The sequence below is a fragment of the Mus musculus genome, chromosome 17 (assembly GCF_000001635.26).
Source record: "Mus musculus strain C57BL/6J chromosome 17, GRCm38.p6 C57BL/6J".
In the NCBI taxonomy this organism is placed as follows: Eukaryota; Metazoa; Chordata; class Mammalia; order Rodentia; family Muridae; genus Mus; species Mus musculus.
In genome coordinates, this window is record NC_000083.6 from 12937853 (window position 1) to 12960786 (window position 22934).

A 22934-nucleotide genomic window follows, 5' to 3' on the forward strand; every position below is an offset into this window, starting at 1 on the left:
GCATTTGACACTGAGCCTGATGACCTAATTCAATTCCTGGGACCTGTAGTGTGTGTGTGTGTGTGTGTGTGTGTGTGTGTGTGTGTGTGTGTGGAGTGTGTGTGTGGAGGGTGTGGAGAGGGGACAGAATCAACACCCACAAGTTGTCCTTCAACCCCCATACATCCACTGTAGCATCCTTCAAATATAAATAAATACATAAATAAATAAGTTAACATTTTTAACAAGAAAAATATCAAAACCAAACTTCAAGACCTAAAACAACACAAGAAACTACAGGTCAAGTAAGCGCTCCTATTCTCAAAATCAGCAATGACCCAGAATACAAAGCTTCCTTTTTCTTAGTGCCAAGGATTAAACTCAAGCTCTGTGCATGCTGGGAAAGCTCTCTATAGTGTCAACGCCAGCCTCTCCCTCCCTCCTTCTGTCCCTTCTTTTCTTTTTTGACAAAGAGGCTGGCTAGTAGCTCAGGCTGGCCTCACTCTCATAAGGCTCAGTTCTCAGACTCTAGAGTGCTGGGGTTATAGCCATGCACCCCCAGGCTGGGCAATGTGGAACTTTCTGGATGCTGAGATGATGCCACTGTAGAGTTCCTGTCAGGCAGAAATCAAAATGCAGGTGTATAACAGGGTTAGGTCACTGTGAAAGGCCACCTAGCCCCTTTACATGGATGCACACTATTTAGTTCAAGTACAAAATCATAAATATTTTGTATTACCTTCAGCTTATATATGTAAAGTCTATACTAAATGAAATTTCTACACAGAACTGGGTCCCAGCTGATTATATGTATCATATATACATATATATATATATATATACACACACACACAAATATACATATATATATAATTTCAATTACATCTATCCAACATATACTTAAAATTTAATATACATTGAAATAAAAGTATGTTGGGGTTGTAAATTCTGAAATAAGAACCTTTCCACTGGGCAATGGTGGCAAACGCCTTTATTCCCAGCACTTAGGAGACAGAGGCAGGCAGATTTTTGAGTTTGAGGCCAGCCTGGTCTACAGAGTGAGTTCCAGGATAGTCAGGGCTACACAGAGAAACTGTCTTGAAAAAAGAAAAAAGAAAAAAACTTTCCAAATGTTCAGGGGTTTGAAGAGATGGCTCAGTGGTTAGGAACACTGGCTTCTCTGGGGGGCTGGGGGTGGTGATTCCCATCACCCACACGGCAGCTCACAACCACAAACATCTATAACTCCAGGACCAGGGAAGACAATGCCTTCTTCTAGCTTCTGCTAGCACCAGGCAGGCAAGTGGTATATAGACATATATGCAGACAAAACACCCATTAAAAAAATACAGAATATTCAACTGGCACACATACAAATGGTCTCAGACAGAGTAAGAGCAGAACTTGGTATTGAATATTAACAATTTTCTCTACAGTTGATTCAAATGTGTGCTGAGGGAGCACAGGGCAGGGCAGGAGTGGGAACTCATGACCACATGCATGCTCACCACACACTTCACCACTGATCTATACACCCAGGCCCCAAACCAATCATCAACATCAGTAGTCACTGATCTCCAAGCCCAGCAGGAATCAGAGCTATGATGAAGCATTCTTAGACTCTCCTGCCTTTCTCCGGACAGTCCCCTGGAGTGAGGGACAGCTGATCTCCTGACAAAGTGGACCAGGGTAGAGCTGCTCTGCTGCAGCCCCACTCGCAGCTGTGGCACAGTGCCAGGCCCACACACTTTTATTGACTGTGTGACATGTTAGGGGTATGTGGAGGACTGTGAATACTTTGCTGTGCTTCTAACAATGCAAAGGCGATACAGTCCCGTGGTCTAAGATCACTCACCGAAAAGGCTTGTAAAGGAGCTGTGACTTCAGCCAGAGGAAGGAGGAGGGACAGAAAGAATCCTAGCAGAGAGAACTCCAAGCAAAGCAATGTATGGTGGTGGTGGTGTGTGTGCGCGCACACACACACATATAAATAAATGCTGTTTCTAGTGAACCAGATCTGTCCTGGGCTACTGAGGAGTTACCTGCCGTCAAGACATGTCCAAATATGACCTCGGACACCTCTTCTGGAGCCACCTTGGCCCTCTGCAGGACTTCTTTGATGACAGTTGTCCCCATTTCGTGGACAGGCACGGTGGACAGGGCACCATTGAAGGAGCCTACAATGGAATGGGGAAGAGGGAAGGAATCTGAACCAAGAGCACACTGAGGACCACCGAGGGGGAGGGTGGGGACTTTAAATCAGTGCTTTGCCAAGCCCAGGGCTGCCCAAATTCAGACCACTAGTATCTGCCACCACAGGGTGACAGATGAACCATCAGGCATGCAAGCAGGCAGTTGGCAGGGTTCTCTGTGCACCTGTAGGGTAGCAGGTGGGAAGCCTCCGCAACACTGACCTATGGCGGTACGGGCCGCCGAGACGATGACCACTGGGTCGGATCTTGTGTTCATCCTGTTGCTCTCCCCTGGCGTCTGCACAGCCCTGGCTGCAGCTGAAGCAAACTTTGCTAAATTCTGGCTGAGTTGGAGATGGAGCCTCAACGGCTCCGCCCCGCCCCGCCCCGCCCCGCCCTCCCCGCCCCGCCCCTGCTCAGCAGCTCCCCTGATCCCCACTCCTCCTCAGCTCAGGGATGGTGAAGAACAGGGTGTGCAAGGTCTAGGGGTCTTAGAGTGTGACATAGATAGAGACCTGGGGGTTCCGGGTGTTAGAGTGAGAGCGATCAGCGTTGGGGGAAGTCTCAAGCTGTGGACTTTGAACGCTTGCAACACAATCCCGGAATCTTTCTCTGTATCCCTTTTCTGTCTGTTTTTGTGTATTTTCGAAACAATGAGGGTGACTAAAAGTCTACCTCTGATGATTCAGCCGGGACTGGAATGCCCTGGCTATAATTCCCGAACACGCCAGAAGGAACAGGATACAGTGTCGGTCAATTCGCAGGAACTTTGAGATTTCTCCAAGTGTGCCTGGGCGCTGTAAACCCTAGTTCACTTGGTTGCTAAAAGTCGTGTTCTTGGCTAGAGGAGAACCCCAGGGGCCGAGGATGGAAGGTGATCTGAAGATCTTATTCATTAAAGGTCCCTTAGGGCCACAGATCACGGCTGTTTAAAACACCTGCAGCCAAAGTCAGAATTTGTCTGGACTTTCTAATTACCTCTACCTTGCTAGAAATCGGTCCTCCCACAAGCGGTCCAAATAATCCACAGAATGTGTGCAAGCAGAAGTTATTTCTGCAGAGGCCACGCAACTACTCTAAATCCTACAGGCTGGGGTGAGGCTGGGCTTTCAGACAGGAAGGGCCAGTGTGCTTCACTTCAGAGCTTGGCCACACACACAAACACACGCACCCATGCACGCACACAAGCGCATACATATATATGTGCATAAATACATGTATATATATTTTTCCAAAGGAAAAAATCTTACTAGATTTATTTTATGTATATCAGTGTTTTGAGTTTTTGTTTGCCTGCATACATGTATGTGCACCGTTTATGTTCCTAGTTCCCCAGGTAGGTCAGAAAAAGGCATTGGATTCCCTGGAATGGAGTTAGGATGATTCTGAGTCACTATGTGGGGGCTGGGAACTAACTCAGGTCCCAACAATTTAACTCTCTCTCTCTCTCTCTCTCTCTCTCTCTCTCTCTCTCTCTCAGACGTGATTTTATAATGTAGCCCTTAGCTGACCTATGCCACGATGTAGGTCAGGTTGGCCTGGAATTTAGGGATCTACCTGCTTTTACTCCCTGAATGCTGGGGTGAAAGCTGGGTGCCCCCATACCTGGCTTTAGCACCTGGCTTTAGCCTTACACTGTTATTACATAGTTGCCTAACTCAAGGCAAACTACAAGTGTAACTTTTGAAAGCAGATGTAACCTTGGGCACACACTATTATCTGAGAAAAAAAATGCTGAGCAGGAAGGTATTTCTGCCAGAACATGTCTTATCTAATTAAAGATGGAACACCCTTGGTCTCATTTAATCTTGTAATGTTCCATGTACATCTTCCTTTTGCAGACTCCCTCTGGCTATTCTCCCCACCCCCTGCCCCCTCCCTCACAGGCTGGCTGCCGGACGGACTCCCAGTGTTCTGAAAGGATAGCCATTCTGGTTTGCTTCTGCAGTTTCATGCGGTTTCCATTCCATTTCCCCCTTACACTCTGGCCACTCTTCAGCCCCCTTTGTGGGCTTACTCTGTCCCTTACCCAACTTTGCAGCAGCTCTAGGGAAACATCGGGTCCACCCCATCCCTTCAGTAACCACCGGTCTCGCTGACAACTCTGGAATCCTTGTATTTAACTTAGTTGTCTATGAGCAGACTGGTCCTCTCTATTTAAACTCCCTAGGATTGGAGTTCAATTCGCAGCACCCAGCACTGGCTTACCACCACCAGGAGCAGCCATTGCCCCTGGCTCCCTCCGGTTATTCACATGGAGCCCACCCCACCATTTAACTAGAAATGGGGCTAGCGAGATGGCTCAGTGGCTGAGGACTAGTAGTTCTTGCAGGGGACTTGGGTTCAGTCCTAGCACCCACATGGTGGCTCACAATCCATTCCAGGGATCTGATGCCCTCCGGTTCTCAAATGTGCATATACAAACGTGGGAACACAAACACACAAAAATAAATCTTGGCTTATTCCTGGTAAATTTCTTTTTGTACAACTCCATTGCATCTTCCTGAGGCAGAGGCAGAACATGTTCCTGAAGTGTAGCCCTGGGCGTGCAGGACTGGCAAGACTACTTCCCATCAGACTGTAGGTGCTATGCAGCGACACATCCGGCTATGGAGGTTAGTGCATACCATGCTGGCTGTAGTCCTGTTTGTTAGGGATGCACCACCCTGACTACAGCTGCTGGGACATCCCTTGGGTAGGTACTTTCTATCCATGATACTCTTAGGGGATGGCTGTTGTGCACTTGGCCCATCACCTGACCAGTCATGCAGGTGTGACACCTGGCTTAAATAGCTGACTTTTGCAAGCTATCTCTACTATAGTTTGCTTATGATTTCCATAGTACATGCATACCTCCCAGCAGGTTCATCTGAGTAACATATTGTTTATTAGAAACGATCACAAATGAACATATTGTAAACTGTGGCTTTTCTGTTGAAGCTGGCTGCCCTCACCACATCCTCTGCTCTGGCTTTGTTTCTGTTGTTATGATCAAACTCACTGACAAGAAGCAATGTAAGGGAGGAAAGAGTTTATTTGACTGTCAGTTCCAGTTCCAGTCATCATTTTGGGGAAGTCAAGGTAGATATCTGAAGCAGGTAACATCCCATCCCGTCAAGCAGAGAAATAAGTACGTGGATGCTGCTTGCTGCCCACCTTTCAACAATCCAGAGGCACACTTGTTGGCACTGCCAGTCTTCTGACTAGAACAGCTGGAATACCTACCCCACCTCAGCCTGGAAGAGGTCACTGAATCCGACTTTCACTACAGGATTGGTCTTGATTTGATCAATGGGAAACCGAGAGACAGGCACGCAGGGGCGTTTGAACCAACCATAGTTAAAGTGAAGAGCCTGAAGTTCGTAACAGAAGCCGAATCCCCATGTTTTGAATGGATCATTTTGGGGGCCCTGCATAATGGTGCATGCCTTTAATTCAAGTATTCAGGAGGCACAGAAAGGTGGATCTCCGGGAGTTCAAAGTCAACCTGATCTACAAAACGATTTTGAGGCTATATGGTGAGACCCTAACTCAAAAACAAAGAAAAACAAAAAAAACAAAAAACAATGATCAGAGAAAATTACACCCAGAAAGTAAAGACGATAAACATGGAAGTTATGAAAATGCTGTTCACTCTGGAGCCCTTGATGACTGATTGGATTTCCCTCTTATTTATAACAGTGTCAGGTGCAATGCCGTAGCCTTGGGTGTCTCACATTAAAGTACAGCAAGCTGTCCACCTGGGTTCCTGTCCTCAGTTTGGTCCTCTGGTTTCCCTTTCTGCTTAGTGTTGCACTGATTTAACAAGAACTGTCCAAGGTGGTGGCTGTCATGCAGTTCACCCTCTCTGAACACACATTGCGACTCCCATCCCACCCCCAATGCACAGGGCTGCAACACCACGGGTCCCGCCCACTCTCTCCAGGGTGTGCAGCAAGGTCACTAGAATCCTGCAGCCAGATGCTCCCAGAGGATGGCCCAAGGCAATGGCTCCTCCATCGATGTTGACCTATAGAGAAGAAGAGCCTAAGTCAGTCCTCTGTGGTCACAGCCTAATGCCTGTTTTATATGTCTCCCCGCAGTGTTATGCTAGCAAACCATCCTTTCGAACTCAACTTTCACTGTAAACCTTAGGAATAAATAGGCCTATGTGACACCGGCTGTCTCTCTTGTTTCTAGACTGTCCCACTGAGTCTGATGTGAACTAACACACTCAGTTCTTTGCTGTGAAAAGCAACAAAAAACCCAACTGAAAATTAACTTGTATTTGTTTATCTCTAGCCATGGTCCTGGGAAATGACCCCATTTGTTATATTTCACAGCCTTAAATATGAACTGTGCAAGTTCACTGGCAAACACAACTTCATGTTGGTTACCTTCTCGGGGTTTAATCCAAGTTCTTTAGCTATTGCCGCAGACACCGCTGCAAAGGCTTCATTGATTTCAAACAGGTCAACATCCTCCAGGGACCAGCCTGCCTTTGCAACCTACAGGAAAGATTAAATGAGGTCAAACTGTTCATTACTAACATAAAGATATAGATGAGTTGCTGGAGAGATGGTCAACAACACTTGCTGCTCTATCAGGAGGACCAAACCTCTGATCCCACCGCTCATTGACGGGTGGATGGCTCCCCAATGCCTGCAGCTCCAGCTCTATGGTATCATATACCCTGTGTGCACACACACACAGACATAGAAACCCACACAGACAGACAGACACACACACATAAACACCCACACACCCACACAGACACACCAGACCAGGAGGTCATTCTTCAGTGACAGGGTCCTAAAGCAGATGACCAGGAGATAAGAAGTTAAAGAAGATAGAAGCCTTGGCCAGGATGTTCTGCACAAGCTATGTCCTATACTTTGCAAGCTTATTAATAAGCACAGGACCTTATATACAGCTCGTAGGGGAGAAATGGGATAATGAAGGCCGCAGGAAGCTAACCAATCAATTTTGTACAAGAAGAACACAGGGTATCTTCAGTGCACAAAATGGCCTTATGGTTGATAATTTTGTCTCTTCAGGGGGAAACACCATGCTTCCAAGAACTGAAACCTTAACTTCTCCAGGCCCTGACCCTAGCTCTAGACTACATCTTGCAAGTCTGTTCCTGGGCAAGGACATTAAACTAGATTTCCTTTCTTCTATCAACCCAGACTTTGAGAAGCCTTGGATTGGGCTGGCCCTCAACACAAACACACACATAGACTTAGGGACCGATAAATACACAGACATACACACACAAACACACATAGACACAGAGACAGAGAGATAGCTATAGACACATAGAGACACGCACACAGATGAGAACAGACACATACTAAAGGATATCTGTAGTTTATTTTTAAATGTTTATTTTGTATCTTGATGTTTTGCCTGAGCACAGGTAAGCAAGTGCCTCCATCCCACGCATGCCTGGTGCCTGTGATGTTAGAAGAGCACCTGAGATCCTCTAGGACTGCAGTTACAGATGGTTGTTATCTTTCACATGGGTGCTGGGACTCGAACCCACGTCCTCTAGAAGAACAGCCACTCTTAACCACTGAGCCATCTCTCTAGCCCTCATGTATGTAGACTTTTTTTTTTTTTTTTTTTTTTTTTTTTTTTTTTGGTTTTTCGAGACAGGGTTTCTCTGTGTAGCCCTGGCTGTCCTGGAACTCACTCTGCAGACCAGGCTGGCCTCGAACTCAGAAATCCACCTGCCTCTGCCTCCCCAGTGCTAGGATTAAAGGCGTGATATGTAGAGTTTTGTTTTTACAAGATGAAATAATACTCAATGTATCCTCTGCCTTCATACAAACCCAAAGTCACAAATACATATACAAGTATGTGATCCAAATGTAAGGAAACAAACTCAATTCACTTTAGGTGTGCATACACAATGTTTGACAAACAGCAAATCAAACCTGGTGGAAGTAACAAAGCCCAGCACATCTTTACACTTCAGAGGAAAGGGGAGTGGAGGGGCTTACAAGGGCTTAATACAGAGCTACAGGTCAGCTGCCTTCAAGGTCAACAAAGCCAAGCTGAGGTCTGCAAAGATGAGACAGAAAGACGGCCAGGCACAAACCTGTGGTCTTAGTAGCTGGGAGGAAGAGGCTAAAGGCCTAAGAGCTCAAGGTGTTCACCCAAGTATGAAGGCAGCTTGGGCTATTAGGAACACTGTCATAAACAGACAGACAGACAGACAACAAAACAACTAAAAGTCTACAGTGTAAGACTCACAGCTTGCTTTATGGCTGGAATTGGTCCTACTCCCATAACAGAAGGCTCCACACCGGCTTGGGACCAGGAGACTATTCTTGCTAAAGGTTTCAGCATCCGCCTCTCAGCTTCTGTCTTCTTCATAAGGACCACAGCAGCAGCGCCATCGTTCATTCCTGGAAACAAATGACCTGGTGTCTACAGCACTCCTTTGCTTCAGGTATGGACCCAGGGCCTGCTGCCCACCTGCAAGCATTAAGCTACTGACATCTTGCCAAAGGGTTCTGTTTGCTGTGATCCATCAGACTTCAGTGAACTGAGAAATGGTCGAGTCTGGAGCGTGATAGATACTGACCACACAATATTACAAGATTCCCCCAAAAGCAACAGAGAGGGAGAGAGGGAGAAGGATACTGAAGAAACAAGCCTAGGCCTCTGAGATTTCCCAAAATTTGAAAAGTGTGAAGGTAAATAACCTCTTTTTAGCCTTCATGGCCTGGAATTCCCGATGCAGCCCAGGGTGGCCTCAACCTCACAGAGCTCTTGTGCAAAGCTGGGATTAAAGGAGAGCCTCACCATGCCTGGCCACTTCAGGGGCTTTTTTTTTTCCTTTCTTCTCTATGTAGCCCTGCAGTAAATTTGTAGATCAGGTTGGCTTCAAATTCACAGAGTACTAGGATTAAAGGTGTACACCATCATCGCGTGGATTTAATTGTCTTATGTTTAAACTTGTATGTTTAGTCTAGATGTCAAGAAAGCAAATCACAGGGCTGGAGAGATGGCTCAGCTGTTAGGAGCACTGACTGCTCTTCCAGAGGTTCAACTCCCAGCAACCACATGGTGGCTCACATCCATCTGTAATGGAATCTGATGCCCTCTTCTGGTGTGTCTGAAGACAGCTACCGTGTACTCATATACATAAAATAAATAAATCTTAAAAAAAAAAAAAGCAAGCAAATCACTTCATTTAGTATGCATCAAGTAACTAGCGAAGCCTGGAGAAACTATAAATGTTCCCTAAACCCAGTTTTAGGAATCATGTTGTGTAGAAAGACGTATTCACTTGGTAGACCTCCACAGAGTTGGTATTTCCCCCAGTGCCCCTCAGAACTCAAACCTGATGCGTTCGCTGGGGTGACAGTTCCTGTCCCATCAGTAAGAAAGTAAGGTTTCAGCTTGCCCATGGCTTCAAGGTTACTCCCATGACGGGGAAATTCATCGATTTTCACTTCAGTAAGACCTGCAGAGAGCAAAGCCAGTTACTTGGAATGAGTACAGAGAAGGCAGAGTTCTGGGACTGGGGACTTCTCAGAAACAAGGAGTGACATTTGGAAGAAAGGTCTATGACCATTTACCCACTTCCATTCTAGTAGGAATTGCTAGAATTACTGCATGCTCTCCCATGAGAACTCTTCATGAGTCGCTCACCCTGTGTTTCAAATCCTCAGCCCTTCCTAAGGACAGCAGCTCTTTGTATTGTATGGACACAGGTTTGGGTCAGTGCATTCATTCATCTAGGTACAACTGAGTGGGTCAGAAGTGGAGCAATCCACCTTGTCTGAGCTGGGAACCAATGTCAGATTCTGCTTCAGATCATGGTGAGTGTGTCCTTAAGGAACTCTAGAGACTGGTTAGCATTTCTTCAGCAGCTCATAAACACCTGTAACTCCAGCTCCTAGGGTCCAAGGCCTTTAGACGGCCTCCAAGGGTATTCACACACATGTGTGCATATACACACAGAGATAGACAGACAGATATCCTAAAAGTGTCCCCTTTAGAATGTGAATTTAAGAGACATGCAAGATCAACTAGGTGATCAGATGCCATTCCTGAAAGGTTTGGAAAGCTGTTTTCTTCTGACAACCACAAACTGATGCTCCATTTCTCATGAAACCCATGGGATACACACTGCAGCTGTGGACACTTGAAGATGACAGTTTCCCATGTGACCGTATCCTGCTGTGGTGGCAGTATTTTCCAGACAAGGATGTTGCCACAACCTGTAATCCCAGCACTCATCAGGAAGAAGCAGGAGGATCACCCAGCAGTTGGAGCCCAGCCTGGTCCACAGTGAGCACTAGGCCATCCCAGCTACACAGCAAGACCACGTCTCAGAACGCAACACATCCCAACCTGCCCTCCCCCATTCAGATGTATAATGCCTACACCTTTACAAGCGGTAAAGACCAAAATCCACCAAGCCTCCCTATCATCCTCACAGGAGTCATCCGTGCCTACACACGGCCTCATCCTAACTGTGGCCTCCACGCTCACCTTTTCTGGAAGACACCAGCACTGGCACAATCTCCTTGTCAAAGTGGCCAGCTTTCTGAGCATGCTCTGCCCTGTTCTGTGACAGAACTGCAACCTTGTCCTGGGCCTCTCTGCTCACTTGCCATTTTTTGGCTACGTTTTCAGCTGAGAAGAAGAAAAGGCAAAAACAGCAAATTCATGAGCTGGGCTTTGGTAGCTCGGGTTACTCATACTACTCTTTCCCTTCCTATATCTGTAAACTTCCAGAAATCTGTGTCCAGATTCACCATTGATATTTCTACCTCTTTTACTTAACATCTCCTATAGGAACCTTCTGGGAAAAAGTACAAGAACACAGACTGCCCTTTCCCTCTGTGGACTGTCCACAGGATAAAGATACCAGCTGCCATGCATGGTGACTTGAGTTTGACCCTGGGATGAACATGGTGGAGGGAGAGAACTATAGCAGGTTTTCTCTCTCACTTTTTTTTTTTTACATCAGGAAATGTAACATTAGTATTAACTCCTGGGTTATCTTGAAACCTTACCTTTGGCTGTAATAAGACTCAGGGGCAAAGCAGCTTGACAGACATGATGGCCCAGCTAGGCAGCAGGTTTGTGCGCTCCAGGCCCCTTCCTGCTCAGGACCTGGTGCTCCTCACCATCAGCATCTTTCCATCTCCAGACATTAATGCTCCGTAAGCTTGATATTCTTTTTTAATTTTAAAAAGATATATTATTCCTTTTATGTGTGTATGTGTCTATATGAGCTCTTGCGTGCAGTTGTCTGTGGGGCCACAACAGGGCATCAGATGTCTGGAACTGAGCGCTGACATCGCTGCTGGGAACTGACCTCTGTTCCTCTCAAAGTGCAGCAAGCACTTTTAAACAGTGAGCTGTCTCTCTAACCCATGGCTTGATATTTGTGAAGAGTGATAAGAAGGCCCTTCTTTCATCACATTGTCTAGGTTTCCTAACTGAATACTGAATAATGGCTTCTTGGCATACATGATAATCTGTTATGCTTGGTGCCTCTGGAGATCAGGTTTCTACATATTTTTGTTTTGTATGAAGTCCAAGAAACTGCACACACTAAACAAATGTTCTAACACTAAACTATACCCCTAGCTTCAGGATATGTATGTGTGTGTGTGTGTGTGTGTGTGTGTGTGTGTTAAATGTGTTTCAGGGGCCTGTGTGAGGGTGTCCGATCCTCTGAAGCTGGAGTCACAGGCAGTTGTGAGCTGACATGTGGGTGCTGGAAGTTGAGCCCTGGTCCTCTGGAAGAGCAGCCAGTATTCTCCTAACCACTGAGCCATCTCTCCAGGCCCAAGTCCTAAATATTTATTAATCATCTTGTTGATGTTTGTGCAGGTGGTCTGGATATCACTTAAGAAGCTGGCTAGTGGGGACTGGTGAGATGGCTCATCGGTTAAGAGCACTGACTGCTCTTCCAAAGGTCCAGAGTTCAAATCCCAGCAACCACATGGTGGCTTACAACCATCAGTAACGAGATCTGACGCGCTCTTTTGGTGTGTCTGAAGACAACTACAGTGTACTTACATATAATAATAAATAAGTCTTAAAAAAGAAAAGAAAAAAGATATACTGTCTTATAATAGGAACAAGGAGCTGGCTCTTTGGGAGTGGAAGTGCAGAGGTGGTACATCTTTATCTTTTGGAGGTAGAACAGGTAGATCTTTGTGAGCTTGAAGCTACTCTGGTCTATGAATATAAAGTATGTTCTAGGACTGACAAAACTACACAGAGAAACTCTGTCCCAAAAAAACAAAAACAAACAAAACAAAAAAAATCAACCAAGCAAGCAACTGGCTAGCTGCTCGGGCAACCAGGATCCATGATGCCTTCTATCATCTCACTGAAGCAGAGAAATCTTGAGTCCCTGTTTGTCACATCCCAAGCCCTCTCTCCTTATATTTGCACAAGTTGTCTCTTGTGCTTCTGCGTGTAGCCTTGTCCCTATTTCCTTATTCACAAGACTCATACTTCTCATAGAACCGAGGCCACTGCTGCCAGCTCTTCAACAATGAGCTTCACTTCTCAGTTGACTTCACTCATAGTCAAATGCTACTTCTGTTTAAGTTATATTTACATTCGGTAAAGGTTTTGTTTTGGCTTCCCAATTGCTTCAACTGTTAACACAGGAAACAAGGACCTAGACACATGACCAATGGTTCAATTGTGTGTAACCAGAGAAGCATGAGTTTATCTGACAGAACCTCTCTGACAAGACAGCCTTTGATAAGGTGGGGGAATCCATCCAGAAGAATCAAACATCCTTCTGCACCAAGGACCCACAACTGCAGAGTACTGACTGAGGAAAGCTGAGGAGCACACTGGAGAGTGTACACACCGCTTTCAGCTTGACCTGAGGTCTTCCTGAGCTGTGGCTCACACAACTGCTGAACTTCCTAAGGGCGTGGTGCCCCCCATCAGCTCCCTGCACAGGATAAGGCTTTGGGAATACACCCTTCTTTCCTTTAGAAATTAATCTATTTACTTCATTTCATTGCATGTATGTTTATGTACCATATGCCTGCTTAGTGAACTCAGATCAGAAGAGGGCACTGGGCCTGATGAAATCACCTTGTGGGTGGTAGGAACTGACTTGGGTCCTCTGCAAGAGCAACAAGTGCTTTTGAGTGCTGAGCCCTCTCTCCAGACCCTGAAGTACACACAGTGGTGACCTTTTAAATTTTGTTTTGTTTGCTTTTTGAGTTTCTATTTACAGACAGGTGTTCATTAGCAACATGTGGTATATCCCTAACAGGCCTAAAAACTCACTGAGTGCCATAGACCAGGTTAATCTAAAACTTACAGATCTGTCTATTACTGCATCTCAGGTGCTGGGAATAAAGGTGTGTACCATTGTGCCTGGCTAAATCCTTAAAAAAAAAGTTTTTACTTATTTTTCTTTATGTGTATGCTATGTGTATAAGGCTGAGTTAGCTCATGTGCACCCTAGGTATGTAGTGCTTATCCAGGCCAGAGGGCATAGGACTATCTGGAAATGGAGCTGCAGACAGTTCTTAGCCACTTGATGTGGGTCCTGGGAACCACACTCAGATCCTTTGCAAGAACAACAAGTGCTCCTGACTGCTGAACCAGCTGATATTGGTCATCTTTGTACTGGTAGTTCAGGTGTTCATTAGCAACACAGACTTTTCAGGAAGTCACTTGCTGCCCCTTCGGGTTCAAAAGTTCATTTTCTGTTATAGTCTCACATTTTTTGCTCTTATGACTTTAAAATCTGGTAAAAATCTGTCATCCTTGCCTTTCCTTTTTCAGATTTCTTACCTCGTCTTGTGACTATTTTATATTGGTATCTACCCTCTGCCAGTAAGATGTGGGTGGTATTTTAAGTAGGCACTGTAGGGAACTTTAAAGATAGAATGAGTGAGCTACATACATCTGGAAGGCATGAACTCTTCTTGCCTGTGTACATGATCCAGCCACCAAAGTCCTATGCATACCAATGACACAATTACAGCTAACTTTCTGCATCTGGTCAAAACTAAAGTACAGGCCATCTAGGGAAGTTCCAGGAAGCTTCCAACACCGCACATATCCTATGATTCTCTGGGTACTATGGTTTGCCTCAGCTTCCTGACCATATAGATGGTCGACAATGTACGGAGGTGAGACACCACCAGACCAGAGTCTATGCAAATGAGCCTCACTGTCCCATATTCTCATCAATCTTTTTAAAGCTAGTGTTTGCAGGCATATCGGCCTTACCTGTGATGCCCATGTGGTAGTTGTGAAAGGCATCTGTCAGACCATCACAGAGTATGCTGTCAGCCAGTGGCACCTCACCCATCCTGACTCCTGTTCTCAGGTGAGTCAAGTGAGGAGCCTGGACACAGGGAGGAAGAACAGATTTAGGAGGGGTGTCACTTGTCTCTCAGGGTCCCACTCAGAGTCAGGAGGCTCTGCCTTGTACTTCCTCCTTCTTCATTACCCATCAGGCCTTCTCCCCATCCCCTGCTCTCCAGATCAGGATCTGAAACATCTTGGTGTTAGCAGACAATCCCACCTGCCTTCTCTTAGCCATCTATTCCTCTATCACCTGCCCATTTTTGTTTCTTGATCAAACCTGTCCATTCTGTGCCTTAATTCTTAAGATTCTATTATTTCCTTCCAGATAGATAATTATTACCTAAGGAGATAGCATAGAAACCTAACTCCTGTACTACTTTCAAAAGATGTTGTGTGTGTGTGAGTGTGTGTGAGATGGCAGGGGTTGGGGTTAGCAGTGTGTGTGTGTGGGGGCCTGAATGAGTTTTTGTGTACCATGTGAGTGTGTGCCCAAAGAGAACAGAGGGTATTGGATGCCTTGGAGCTGGGTAATAGGTGGTACACACAGGACATGGATGCTAGGACCTAAACTTGGCTCCTCTGCAAGAATGGCACAGGCTCTTCACACACTGACCTATTTCTCCAGCACATCTAGTATCTGTTTTGGTAGGAGACAAAATACCCACAGTGAAAATATTCAGGCTGTAAAATGCACTGAGAAGAGGGTTTCTGAGTAGAAGAGATTTTAACATTCAGCAATTCAAAGGCAACCAGAATGCAATGGAAAGCTTAGTGGACAAAGAGTCAACAGAGGTATTAATGAAAATAATGATGTCTATGAATAAAATGATATAGTTAAATAGTTTTTTTGTTTTGTTTTGTTTTTTCCTGAAAAAGGGTTTCTCTGTATCACCCTGGCTGTCCTGGAACTCACTTTGTAGACCTAACTGGCCTGGAACTCAGAGATTCGCCTGCCTCTGCCTCCCAAGTGCTGGGATTACAGGCATGCGCCACTACTGCCCAGGTTAATAGTTTTTTATGTTTCTTATTTTTAAGAAGAAACAAAAGCTGTGCATTTAAGTGGTGGCTCTAGTCATCAGTATTCCCACCTTTAAGTTGGGAATAACAGCACTGACTCCATATTGGCTCTTGTGACCACACACAACAGCCCTGGGTGCTGGTATGCAGCTTAGTACATCTAACGAGAGGGACTCTGCTCACTTTGTGACCTCCAGCCTGCCTCCTCCTGAGCTCTGCAGAAGTTGAGCTCACTAGGTTTCTGACCAGTGGATTCCAAGGTCAGCCCTCCAGCATAGGAGGAAGATGCTGTTCCACTGCAGTGCCAGCAAGATGGGGGGCCGGGAGGAGGCTTTCAGTTTCTGAGACAAGGACTTGTATGTGACCCAGGCTGGTCTTGAGCTTCAGGGTTCACGTGCTTCTCAGCCTCAGCTCCTGAAGGGCCTGCATGCTTCACCACAGGTGTCTTTCACGTGTTCTACCTACCCTCTAGGAGATCAGAAGTCTGACCCCTGGGGTATGTCCTGACCAAGAACCATGACAAGAAGGAAAACTGGCAATGTGTGACTTGACTCTTCTTCATGTGTGTGTGTGTGTGTGTGTGTGTGTGTGTGTGTGTATGTGTGTGCGCGCGCGCTCGCATGTGTATCCTCTGAGGAGCCTCCTGCTCTATGCTGTTGCTGCTGTTTGTTGTTGTTGTGGTCTGATGAGAAGATATATGAGAGATGAAGGGACATATCCTGAAGATAAAAGTGGACATGCCCTAAGGAACTCAATGCCCTAAGGAGTCAGCAGGAAGCAGTCAAAAGAAGTCCATGTCTCCTGTCCCCTGGCCTTCTTTCTCTCCCACCTAGCAGTAGGGGGTTGGAGGGATGCTGGTGCACAAGGGTGGAAGGGGAGTAGAGGAATAAGAATCCACTAAGAGAGCAAATCCTACACCAACAGAAGATCCTTGTGCTCTGTGTGCAGATCATGGCCTGGATTATCCTGGGCTCTGGCTCCAGGTCAAAATTAGAAGAACACTTTGTAGGGATGGGCTGTGCCCTGATTTATTGAGCTGAGTCTAAGAACAGGAAGCTCCCAGTTCAAAGAATCCTAGCTGACTTGTTTGGGTTCAGTTGCCCTATACTTTCAGCCGTGGGACAGTCTCTCTAGAAGTTCAGTGGAGGATGAACTAGGATTCTAACAGCACAGCTTATGTTCCACTGACCTACTCAAAGAACATTTAGTCACTTCAAAAACAAAAGTGTGTGTGTGTGTGTGGGGGGGGAGTGCCAGAATTGTGGACAGGGATAGGTAGATTTTTGTGAATTTGAGGCCAGCCTGGTAAACAGGGATTTCCATGCTAGTGCAAGCTACACAGGATCTTAACTAAACTTGGGGGGTGGGAGGATAGGGCATGGGGCGCACACCCTTGATCCTAGCACTTAGGAGGCAAAGATAGATCTCTGAATTTGAGGCCAGTAGTCTGGTTTAATAGGGAGTTCCGGGGGCTGGAGAGATGGCTCAGCAGGTACGAGCACTGACTGCTCTTCTGGAGGTCCTGAGTTCAAATCCCAGCAACCACATGGTGGCTCACAACCATCTGTAATGAGATCTGATGCCCTCTTCTGGGGTGTCTGAAGACAGCTACAGTGTATTTACATTTAATAAATAAATAAATCTTTAAAAAAAAAATAGGGAGTTCCAGGAAAAAGCCAGGACTACACAGAAAAATCTTGCCTTCAAAAGCAAGCAAACAGACAAACAAACAATATATATGTATGTGTATATATACATATGTATATATATATATATACACATATATACAGACAGAGAGACACATATATATATACACACATATATACACATATACATACACACATATAGGTTTTAGACACAGGAAAAAGAAATGTAAGCAGGTAGTGCTGGTGAGATGGCTCAGTCAGTGCACACAGGCACTTGCACCCAGCCTGATGAGCTGAGTTCAATCCCCATCTGGTGAGATGGAGAGAGTCTTCTCCAGGATGTCATTCTCTGACCTCCATAAGTGTGGGTGCATGTGCCGTCCCCCATAAAAGGGGTAATAAATGTTTTTTATTCCGTGTATTGTAATTATTAATTCTGTTTTGAGGGTAAAGTTGTACACTACCACACCACACCCCATCCTGAAATTTTTTTAAAGAAGTGGAGAATTAGTGTAGTGCATGATGGGAAACAATTCACCATCGACAGCATCTCAAGTGGAAAATTTGGGAACCTCACCAGGATAGTCATGACCTTTATTGCATCATCTAATTTTCATTCGTTGATAATGAGTAGAGAGCTGAATTATAAGTCTGGATGACTCAGGGTCTTAATGACCTTCCTAAGAATGACACCCTCAGAAGTTAGTTGCCTGTGTATTATCTTTTACCTTTCTTGTGTTCTCAGAATGAATGTGCTGTACCTGGCATGTTTATTAACTCTTTGGGCATAATGAAAAGGAGCTTTCTCAAAATTTTAAGATTTTTAAGGAAGACAACTTAAAAAGTTTAGATGAGTTGGAAAATATCCAAAGATATTCTTAGCACTCTAGATGCAGAGCAGGAGAGGCAAGCATTTAAGGCTAGCCTAGGCTACATAGCAAGTCTTGGGCTAGCCTCAGCTACATGACAAGCAGGAATAGCAACCAAATGATCTTGTGGGTTCATTTCAGAAAGCACTGTATGCTTCTAGAACAACTGCTTAGAGAAAGTATGTTCTCCTCCAGCTGCCTGGCTGATAGACTGTTCTTCACATGGGATTTCTGATCCAACCTGAAGAGCAGTGGGCATTCAGTCAGGGGTCAGGCTGAGTCATCTCCTGTGGGTTCCTCAGCAGGACCTGCCCTCTAGGTGGCCAGGGTGATGAGCAGCACCTCTGCACTTACCTTGCTCATATTCTCCATGCCTCCAGCTACCACAATGGTGGAGTCGCCCATGGCTATGGACTGGGCTGCAAGACACACGGCTTTTAGGCCCGAGCCACAGATCATCTGGCAGCTCCATGCTGGAACCGAATAGGGGATCCCTGCACCCACACTGGCTTGTCGAGTAGGATTCTGCCCACAACCTGGAACACAAGGAACACAGAAGCCTCCAAGTCTGTGGTTCTCAAGCTGTGGGTCGAGACCTCTTTGGGGGCTGCATCTCAGATATTTACATTACAATTCATAACAGTAGGGACATTCAGGTATGAAGCAGCAAGGCCCTACTTTTTTTTAAAATTTATTTATTTATTATATGTAAGTACACTATAGTTGTCCTCAGACACTCCAGTTAGATCTCGTTACAGATGGTTGTGAGCCACCATGTGGTTGCTGGGATTTGAACTCCTGACATTCAGAAGAGCAGTCGGGTGCTCTTACCCACTGAGCCATCTCACCAGCCCAAGGCCCTACTTTTATGGCTGTGGTGATCGCCTCACGAGGAACTGTAAGAAAGGTTTGCCGCCTCAGAAAGGTTGAGAACTGCTGCCTGTGAAGGAGAAAGGTTTTTAAGACAGCAGGTTCAAGTGCGGGCTCAGTGCCAGGAGATAGCCTGCCGCTTTGGCATGCCTTCGGGCCAGCTAAGTTCCCACAGCAGCAGAGAAGCCTGTCCTCCTCTCTGCCTGTCACTCTAGTCCTGGGACAGATGCTACCTTGTGCAATTGTTAGGTGTTTCAGAGAGAAGCCTCCTCCTCCAGTGTTCCTGATACCATAACACAGAACCGTAAGAGCTTCACCTCTAGAGAGAACTTGACTTTTCTTCCTATTAGGCAAGAAACTTAACTAAGAGCAAAGGTAACAGCCAGCTAGTTACAGCCATCTAACACAGGCAGAATTCAGGCATGCAGTACACTGTGCTCTGATGTTCAGGGTGTAAGATAACTAGGAAGGAAAGAGGGTTACTTTAGGAGGAAATCTGTGCACAAAAGCTATGCACTATGCTGGTGCGGTAGCTCACACTGTAATCCCAGCATTTTGTAAACTGAAGTAGAAGGATCTCATTAAGTTTGAGGTTAGTTTGGGCTACATATTAAGTTTGAGAAAAGCATGAGCCAAATGGCCAGTTCAAGGGCATTCTGAATTACATTATGAGTGAATTTCCAGCCAGCCTGCACTGTATAGTAAGGCCTTTTCTCAGAAAGTAAAAAATGAAGTTAAATATACTTAAGAAAATTAGAGCCAACAATTCACCTAAGATTTCCTTCAGATGCCAACACAAACAAACAAACAAACAAACAAAAATTCCACTTCTTAAAAGTAGCAGAAAAATAATTGAGTCAAAAATTCTGAAATGCTATTAATCACACTGTAATAATGACAAAGAGTGGCTTTCTCCTTTGCAAGTTCCAGGTACACACACATCTACATATCCTTCCCTTAGTATGCCTGTTAGAGAAGTACCAATGGGACACCGTCAGAACTTAGCAACTATATTAATAGTGCCATTAATCTGAAGTTGGTTTAGAAGTGAAAAGCACATAAAATGATTCATCTCCTCAATGCTTCGCCCTAACGAGGAAGCAGTAGGAGGATCTGAGTTAAGACAGGCCAGGGCATCAAACAACGTTCTGTCTGAGAGTAGTGGCTCCTGACTGTAACCCAGCGATTCAGGAGTTAAAGGTAACGGGTTTGCTTCAAGGATCGCATATGTTGAAAGGTAGCCTCTCATGTCTCAGAAATTAAAAAGTAAAAAAACTCAAAACTTTAAAATTAAACTAAGAAGATACTATTCATTAGAGATATTGCTATGCAGGGCGTGTTGGCGCACGCCTTTAATCCCAGCACTCAGGAGGCAGAGGCAGGTGGATTTCCGAGTCCGAGGCCAGCCTGGTCTACAGAGTGGTGAGGTTACATTTATAGATCAGCAAGCGAGGCAATGTACAACTTGTGAACGCTGAGACGCTACGACATGACCACCACTGTCCAGCAGTGGGCTACAAACGATGATCAGGATTTAATTTCTACTCAGAATTGGGCTCCAGCCAGGACATAAACATCCTTACAGGGATGAAGATGAAGATCATATATATATTTTTTCTTTTCCTCCCAAGACAGGGTTCTCACGCAGCTCTGGCCGTCCAGGAAACTTGCTCGGTAGACCAGGCTGGCCTTGAATTCACTGAGATCCACCTGCCTCTGTCTCCTGGGTGCTGGGAATAAAGGTGTGTACTACCACAGTCTGGTGATATTATATATATATTTACTTGTATGAATGTTTTTCGTGAATGAATGTATGTATGTATGTATGTTTGAGGGTGCCTGGTACTTATGGAGGCTAGAAGAGGGTGCTAGATTCTGGATTCCTGGAAGAGTGAAGAAGGCTGTAAGAATCCAAGAGGGTGCCAGGAAACAAATTTGGGCCCTTTATAAGAACAGTAAGTGCTCCTTAGAGCTGAGCAATCTCTTTACTCTCTAAAAGATGATGATACTTCTTAGAGACACTTGGCTTCTTTGCTCTTTCAGACGACTGAAACAATGAACTCCTCAAAGACTGGAATCACATGCTGGGAGAAGGAACAAGTTGAAGCCTGGTACAAGGCAAAGGAGATCTTTCCTTCCAGGGAAAAAGATTCCACACACTCTGAGGACTTGCCAGACCACCCTGCTATAGAGACCCAGACAATGGGTCAATGCAGGGGGTGGGGCCATAACATGACCTGACTGTTTAGAAGTGCGAATCTCCAGCTGTCTATTTAAAGTTTAATCTCACTTCTGGAGTATGAAGATGGACCTGAGGAGGATACTTGGATCTCCTCCCAATTTAACCAAATTAAATAAAGCTCCCTTTTCTACTATCCATTTTGCTGTTCCACCTAGAATATGAAGGACAACTAGCTGAACGTGGTTTCTTGAGATAAAGATTGTGACACCAAGTTCTCTAACAATGATCCTTTATATATATATATATATATATATATACAGATGTTGCATAATCTAGGAGGTGGGGATCTGATGTCAAAACAATTCTAGCCCCAAATGTTTCAAAAAACAATATTCAACTGGCACACATACAAATGGTCTCAGACAGAGTAAGAGCAGAACTTGGTATTGAATATTAACAATTTTCTCTACAGTTGATTCAAATGTGTGCTGAGGGAGCACAGGGCAGGGCAGGAGTGGGAACTCATGACCACATGCATGCTAACCACACACTTCACCACTGAGCTATACACCCAGGCCCCAAACCAATCATCAACATCAGTAGTCACTGATCTCCAAGCCCAGCAGGAATCAGAGCTATGATGAAGCATTCTTAGACTCTCCTGCCTTCCTCCGGACAGTCCCCTGGAGTGAGGGACAGCTGATCTCCTGACAAAGTGGACCAGGGTAGAGCTGCTCTGCTGCAGCCCCACTCGCAGCTGTGGCACAGTGCCAGGCCCACACACTTTTATTGACTGTGTGACATGTTAGGGGTATGTGGAGGACTGTGAATACTTTGCTGTGCTTCTAACAATGCAAAGGCGATACAGTCCCGTGGTCTAAGATCACTCACCGAAAAGGCTTGTAAAGGAGCTGTGACTTCAGCCAGAGGAAGGAGGAGGGACAGAAAGAATCCTAGCAGAGAGAACTCCAAGCAAAGCAATGTATGGTGGTGGTGGTGTGTGTGCGCGCACACACACACATATAAATAAATGCTGTTTCTAGTGAACCAGATCTGTCCTGGGCTACTGAGGAGTTACCTGCCGTCAAGACATGTCCAAATATGACCTCGGACACCTCTTCTGGAGCCACCTTGGCCCTCTGCAGGACTTCTTTGATGACAGTTGTCCCCATTTCGTGGACAGGCACGGTGGACAGGGCACCATTGAAGGAGCCTACAATGGAATGGGGAAGAGGGAAGGAATCTGAACCAAGAGCACACTGAGGACCACCGAGGGGGAGAAGGGGTCACATGCATTCCAAATAAAAACGGCTGGAGCCGAGGCGGGCAAAGGCGATGGTGACTTCCAGAACAATGCCAAAGCCAAGGCCTGCCTGGAGGAGCAGCTCAGACCACCATCTCTCGGGCCCCCGACACCACAGCGTGATCAATGGTGCACCGCCGAACAGACCAATCAGCGATCAGGAGAGAGAGCGCGTCCCAACGTTATCTAATAGGTGAGCCTGGCAGAGCGGTGGCTCTACTGCGAGGAGCCAATCGCAGCACGAGGGGCGGGTCCGCGGGCAAGGCGCGGGGCACCGCGAGCTGTGGAGTCTGTGGCCGGCCGCCCCCTCCCCGTCACGAGAGCCCGAGTCTCCGCGATCATGTCGGGAAGGAGGGTCACAGGCTGAAGTGACCTCGCGGGACACTCACCTATAGCGGTGCGCGCCGCTGAGACGATGACCACGGGGTCTGAGCCCGCATTCATCTTGTCGCTCTGGTCTCTGCTAGCTCTCAGCCTTGTCCTGTCTGCGACTGAGGTAAAACTTCCTCCAGCCTGACAGGCTGTGCTGGGGGGGGCGGAGCTATGGCCTCCACGCCACGCCTCCTC

The 22934-nt window shown here is 46.0% G+C and overlaps 2 protein-coding genes and 1 pseudogene across 3 annotated transcripts in view; 1 reads left to right on the top strand and 2 right to left on the bottom strand.

The window, feature by feature from the left end:
* Nucleotides 1-2743, bottom strand: part of Acat3 (acetyl-Coenzyme A acetyltransferase 3) — a 16766-nt gene extending 14023 nt beyond the window's left edge. Inside the window, exons 1-3 of one of the 2 annotated variants that reach the window (XM_030249675.1) lie at nt 2687-2743; nt 2394-2489; nt 2022-2156 (exon numbers count right to left, since the gene is read on the bottom strand). In XM_030249675.1, the coding sequence (XP_030105535.1) occupies nt 2022-2156; nt 2394-2448 (190 nt within the window). In that variant the 5' untranslated portion in view covers nt 2449-2489; nt 2687-2743. Of the gene's footprint in view, nt 1-2021; nt 2157-2393; nt 2545-2686 lie in introns of those variants that run through there. The other variant, NM_153151.3, reaches the window with a different exon arrangement.
* Nucleotides 1-5823, top strand: part of Gm20591 (predicted gene, 20591) — a 7506-nt pseudogene extending 1683 nt beyond the window's left edge.
* On the bottom strand, nt 5190-22873 carry Acat2 (acetyl-Coenzyme A acetyltransferase 2). The gene is made up of 9 exons (NM_009338.3): nt 22757-22873; nt 22143-22277; nt 18367-18548; nt 14400-14517; nt 10662-10805; nt 9505-9627; nt 8409-8563; nt 6548-6658; nt 5190-6180 (listed from the first exon to the last, which is right to left on the bottom strand). The coding sequence occupies exons 1-9, from the start codon at nt 22809-22811 to the stop codon at nt 6010-6012; spliced, it is 1194 nt and encodes a 397-aa protein (NP_033364.2). The 5' UTR covers nt 22812-22873; the 3' UTR covers nt 5190-6009.
* Between the last annotated feature and the right edge of the window lie 61 nt (nt 22874-22934).